This window comes from Sus scrofa, chromosome 8 (genome assembly GCF_054392235.1).
Source record: "Sus scrofa isolate SSC_HxYL_T2T_F1_AM1 chromosome 8, Sscrofa_HxYL_maternal_Yorkshire_Landrace_v2.0, whole genome shotgun sequence".
Classification (NCBI taxonomy): domain Eukaryota; kingdom Metazoa; phylum Chordata; class Mammalia; order Artiodactyla; family Suidae; genus Sus; species Sus scrofa.
In genome coordinates, this window is record NC_139390.1 from 33,298,263 (window position 1) to 33,303,732 (window position 5,470).

The 5,470-nt window shown below is 52.9% G+C and overlaps 1 protein-coding gene across 1 annotated transcript; it reads left to right on the forward strand.

The window, feature by feature from the left end:
* Positions 1-510: 510 nt before the first annotated feature.
* Positions 511-5,207, forward strand: SHISA3 (shisa family member 3). The gene is made up of 2 exons (XM_021101158.2): positions 511-847; positions 3,470-5,207. Exons 1-2 carry the CDS (start codon positions 571-573, stop codon positions 3,907-3,909), a joined length of 717 nt encoding a protein of 238 aa, XP_020956817.2. The 5' UTR covers positions 511-570; the 3' UTR covers positions 3,910-5,207.
* The last annotated feature ends 263 nt before the right edge of the window (positions 5,208-5,470 follow it).

The following is a 5,470-nucleotide window of genomic DNA, read 5'->3' on the forward strand; positions in this document are numbered from 1 at the left end:
CAACCGGGAGGCCGTTTGTACTTGGCCGCGGTCAGGCTGACTCCTGCTCCCCTGACAGACAGGGGCGGGGGCTGAGGGGCCGCCCGTGCCGGGGACCCGCACGTGGGCATCTCACATTCTCCTGTCTTCCCGCTCCGCGGCGGACGCGGCGAACGCCGCAGGACCAAGCGCTGCGCGGCCGGAGAGTTGCCAGCTCCGGGCGCGATGGCTCCCGTGAGGAGTGGGGCGGGAGGTGGCCGAGGGCTGAGCACTCCCCTCGCGACCCGAGCGTTATGAGTCGGGCAGAGGGCGGCACCAGCAGCCCCAGCCGCAACCTCTGCCGGCGCCTTCCGCGGGCGCTCGCCAACTTGCCCCCGTGCGCCATGCCGACCCCCGGCCTGCGGAGCTCGCAGCGCAGCCCTTGCCGGCTCCTTGGCCCCCGCTAACCCTCGCGGGAGTGGCCTCGGCCGCCGGGACAGCAGCCCAGGCCGCGCCCCGGGGGAGGCGGAACCGCGGAGCGCCGGGAGCCTCGGCTCAGCCCTTAGCCCTCCAGCCGCGTCCCCCTCCCGGCCGCCCAGGGCGCCTACGGCGATGGGGGCGCTGCTGGCGCTCTGCCTCCTCCTGGGCTGGCTGCGCGGGGGCCCGGTGGGCGCCCAACAGTCGGGAGAGTACTGCCACGGCTGGGTGGACGTGCAGGGCAACTATCACGAGGGCTTCCAGTGCCCGGAGGACTTCGACACGCTGGACGCCACCATCTGCTGCGGCTCCTGCGCGCTGCGCTACTGCTGCGCGGCGGCCGACGCCAGGCTGGAGCAGGGCGGCTGCACCAATGACCGCGGCGAGCTGGAGCACCCCGGCATCACAGCGCGTGAGTGCGAGCCCTCGGGGTGCAGACTTCTCCCGGCCGCCCGGGGCTGCCGTTCGTGCCTGCCGGTGTGCGCGCGGACTGGAGCCCCAGGCCTTCCCGGGTCTGAGCAAAGGGGATGCTAGAGATGGCGGTATCAAAGGAGCAGTGGGTGGTCACGTTTCAGGTCCGGGGCCCGATTCCTTTGCAGTCCCGATTCCTGTTACACGCGGTCTCCGCGGGTTTACCCAAAAGTTTGCGAGGGACAGAGAGGACCGCGGGACTTTCACCAGGTGACCCTGGGGAAGGCACCGGGAGCGCCGGGCGCTCGGGACCTTGCCGAGAACGTCTGTGGGGGCGGCGCCAGGCTGGACTTGGGTTTTCTGGGGGCGATGAGGACACCCCATTGCGCGCCCTGAGCGCGCGAAGGCTTTGGGAAGTGCCAGTGACTCAGGCAACGCGGATCTTGGGGTGCGCTCATCTGTAGCCCCATTAGGGTAAAGAACTTAAGCCTGCCTTTCTTTTCTTTTCTTTTCTTTTCTTTCCTTTTTCTTTCTTTCTTTCTTTCTTTCTTTCTTTCTTTCTTTCTTTCTTTCTTTCTTTCTTTCTTTCTTTTTCTTTCTGGTGGCCTTTTGGTAGCGTTTCTAAATCGCTGCCCCATTCTCCCGACTTCCTTTCATTTCTCTGCATCGAATTACCCTCTCTGGCCCACCCCCTATTGTCACGCTTTTCAGAAATGCCCAGGTCCTCGAGCTGGAGAGTTAGAAACCAGGGTCGCAGGGGCTTCCCCGCCCCCTATTCTCACGTCGGAAAACACGGGTCAAATTTCCGCTCACTTCAGAGCGGAATAAATCACGACCCCAGCGGAGGAACTTTACACCTTAAAAAAAAAAAAAAAAAAAAAAGGCTTTTCACCTGAATCGGAACATCAGGGAAACACACTTTAGAGCTCAAGGCGGTGGTTTTACAGCTGGGAAACCTGAGGAGCGGGCGGAGCTAAGAGCCGCGACACCGCCAGAACTTCAGAGCCGAGGTCTGAAGCCGGCGAGAGCCGGTCCCGGGAAAGGCGGGGTGAGGCTGGAGAGAAAACTAATGGTGCCAGCGCCCCAGTCCTCGCTGAGACTGACAACCCAGAGCAAAAGGGAGCGTTCCTTTTCCATTAGACATTTGTTGGAGGGCAAAATACCAATCTAGAGGATTGGAAAAATGGTTTCTGGAGAAAAAGATGATCAGTGGAAAGTAGGGAACTCTAGGCTGTTAGGAAAATACCAAGTCTGTTTTTGGCTTTACTCCACTCCCCCTGGGGGGACCTGGTTACTGTGCACAGTAAGTGGAAGTGCGGGGTCTACAGGAGGGAACTGCCTTCTGGCCTCCTCTCGGTGCTCTGCAGCAGAGAAGGGGCAGTATCCACATCACCGAGGCTGGGATCTGGCAGGCTCATGACCCCTGGCCCTCTGCCCTGCCAGCTTGTAACCTTGGGCAAGTTATTTAGCTGCTCTGGGCCTCTTCTCAACTCTAAATTGGGTTTATTGCTCTCAGAGAAGTTAGGCTGTGGATTAAATGAGTATTTAGCAAGGTGCTGAGTCAGTAGTCACTTTAGATCTGCCTTCTGCAGGGTGCTGCTGCACCTACACCAGGCAGAATGGGTGGTGGGCTGCACAGCTTACACCTAGGAGCCCCAGATCTTGGGGTGGATAATTACTTGCCCTTTGCGGCCTGTGTGTCTTTGGGAGAGTCAGTAACTCTCCAGCATGCTTCCACATCTGGAAAATAGAGCGTATCATGCCCAACTCACAGGGTCTCCTTGAATCCGATAAGTACAAAAGAGCCAGGCACACTGTAGGGGCTTAGTCAATGTATGCTTGCTTTCTTCTGCCTTTAAGCATCGAGGTGTGGCTCTCTCAGACAGGGGACACATGGGGAGGGCTGCCCAGGTGTGCGTCTGGGTGGGAAACTGTGTCTGTCTTGTAGAGAGAGAAGGAGACTGGGGTTTGCTCTGAAGGGTGCTCTCACAAAGTCTGGGCCACCAACACCAAGAACTGCATAGTGATTTAAGGTTCAGCCTGACCTTGCCAGAGTTTGGGTGGGAATCGAGAGGCAGAGACCTGGCAGCTGGAGGAGGCATTCCAAATGGTTTCTGGAAGGAAGCAGCCAGAGATGAGAGCATCCAGAGATGAGAGTTTGTGATGCAGTAGGAGGCACAGTTAATTGGGGCTCACTGTGGGTATCTTTATACTGTTCTCTCTGTGGTTGTATATTCTGGGGGGTCTCGTTTAACAGGCCTGGTTCTCTTTGCTTAGATTGGAGATTCTTGGACAGGAGAGAACCCTAAGCCTCACTGTGATAAGACTACCAAAATCTAGATTAAAAGTCAGTGTTCTAGTAAGCCCCCAAACTCTCCTTTCCCCTACCTCCTGGGCACGAACAGGAGGATAGATTCTGTTCCTTCTGACTTCGAGATGTGTAGTGCGATGGCTAATTGCTAACAGACTCTGCAGTATCGGTTTGCTTCCTCCCTGCTAGGAGCAAGAATATTCCATCCTCACAGTTTGCGCTTCAGAGGTTACCAGTAGCAAGTGCGGAGAAACTGGGCTGATGGGGTGACTCTTGTCCCAGCATCTGTGCATGTTTCTTTTTGCGTTTTAGAGCCTGTCTACGTTCCCTTTCTGATCGTTGGCTCCATCTTCATTGCCTTCATCATCCTGGGCTCTTTAGTGGCTATTTACTGCTGCACCTGCCTGAGACCCAAGGAGCCCTCGCAGCAGCCCATCCGCTTCTCGCTGCGCAGCTATCAGACGGAGACCCTGCCCATGATCTTGACCTCCACGAGCCTCAGGGCACCTTCCAGGCAGTCCAGCACAGCCACCAGCTCCAGCTCCACAGGGGGCTCCATCCGAAGGTTCTCCTTTGCCAGGGCCGAGCCAGGCTGCCTGGTGCCCTCCCCACCCCCGCCTTATACCACAGGCCACCCAATCCACCTGACCCAGCCATCTGGTTTCCTGGTGTCACCCCAGTACTTTGCATATCCACTCCAGCAGGAGCCCCCACTGCCCGGGAAGAGCTGTCCAGACTTCAGTTCCAGCTGACAGACCATGGTCACAAATCCACCACGTAGTGCAACGGCTGACCGGTGGATCGCTACTGCCACTGCCACCAGGGTTTCTGAGGAATGTTCTCTTGAACCCAGCAACATCGTGAAGGAAAGTGTAAGGAAACTACCGTGCCTTCTGGTCTGGAGGGTCCCGGCTCCAGTCACAGGAGGGCTGTGCTAGAGAATTGCTTTCTGGCTTTGAAGACATGGTGACTATTATATTTCAATTTATGCTACTTTTATTCACAATGTGCAGCAGTCCGACTTTCAAGTTACAGATTTGGCTGAAGGTGTTTTATTGGACAACTCAACTTAGCAAAGGATGACATGTTCTTTTTTTCATTATAAGTGGTTTAGTGAGTGATAACACAAATATATACATAAATAAGCAAAGATTGTAATTATCGAAGGGTCACTAAAATAGTTAACAGCTAAGTAAACGGAGGGGACAGGAACAACCTGTTTACGATTCGGGGAGCAATTTAACTGTGAATAATATTAGCATCATGAGAACAGTTACTTTTTAAATTAATAACTAAATTTTGTGTAAAATATAAGAGCGTTTTCACAATAGATTTCAATGACCACACGAGGGGTTTAGCATTTTATTTTTTTGTCTTTTTGCTTTTTTTTTTTTAGCTATTTCTTGGGCTGCTCCTGCAGCATATGGAGGTTCCCAGGCCAGGGGTTGAATCGGAGCTATAGCCACCGGCCTACACCAGAGCCACAGCAAGGCGGGATCCGAGCCCCGTCTGCGACCTACACCACAGCTCACGGCAATGCCAGATTGTTAACCCACTGAGCAAGGGCAGGGACTGAACCCACAACCTCATGGTTCCTAGTCGGATTCGTTAACCACTGTACCACGACGGGAACTCCGGGGTTTAGCATTTTAAATGTTGACTCAGATATTCATTGGGACAGAGATCTCATGTAAAAGCATTATCCCACCCACTCAAGGGAATATTTATTGCAGACTTTTTGTTCAGCAGCATTTAGTGTTTAAATGAACGTTGGACATGCAGGTCTTAAAACATTTATTTGTAAAATGAGTTATGTACAGATGTAAAGATTTGTAATTTAATGTACTTACCACATTGACGGTACTAATTATTTAGTAGTCACACTGTAATTTTTCATGTTAATAATAACCATGGAGTTTGAAGTCCAGCTTTGGCTGTAATCATCTAATATTACGTGTAAGCGCCACTGAATTCCGTGTCTGATGACTAAATATCTGGGCATATATCCTGCTGGGTTAGAATAAATAAAATGCTTTAAGTTTTTGTGAAATCTCTTTGAAATTTTAGATCAAAGTGCTTCATTTTCTCTCCTTAATGATACTCTTGGCTGTCCAATAAAAGGAAATGTCTTTACTTAACACTTCATCATTTGAAATGAAAAAAAAAAAAATCCTACCTTGATTTTGAATGCTATTGAAAAGCTATTTTCTGCCCTGGGACTCCTGAAAGCAACCAAGGAAGTGAATTTTTATAGCTGGTGTCATCAGCCTGTGGGCTGCAGACCTCCGCTATGTCCCTTGCATAGATTTAAAA

What these genes read in the sequence shown, in the direction of transcription:
- SHISA3 (XM_021101158.2), top strand. Translation starts at nt 571, where the DNA reads ATGGGGGCGCTGCTGGCGCTCTGCCTCCTCCTGGGCTGGCTGCGCGGG. An exon ending in GCACCCCGGCATCACAGCGC is followed by an intron (nt 848 to 3,469) that starts GTGAGTGCGAGC and finishes TTTGCGTTTTAG; the next exon opens with AGCCTGTCTACGTTCCCTTT.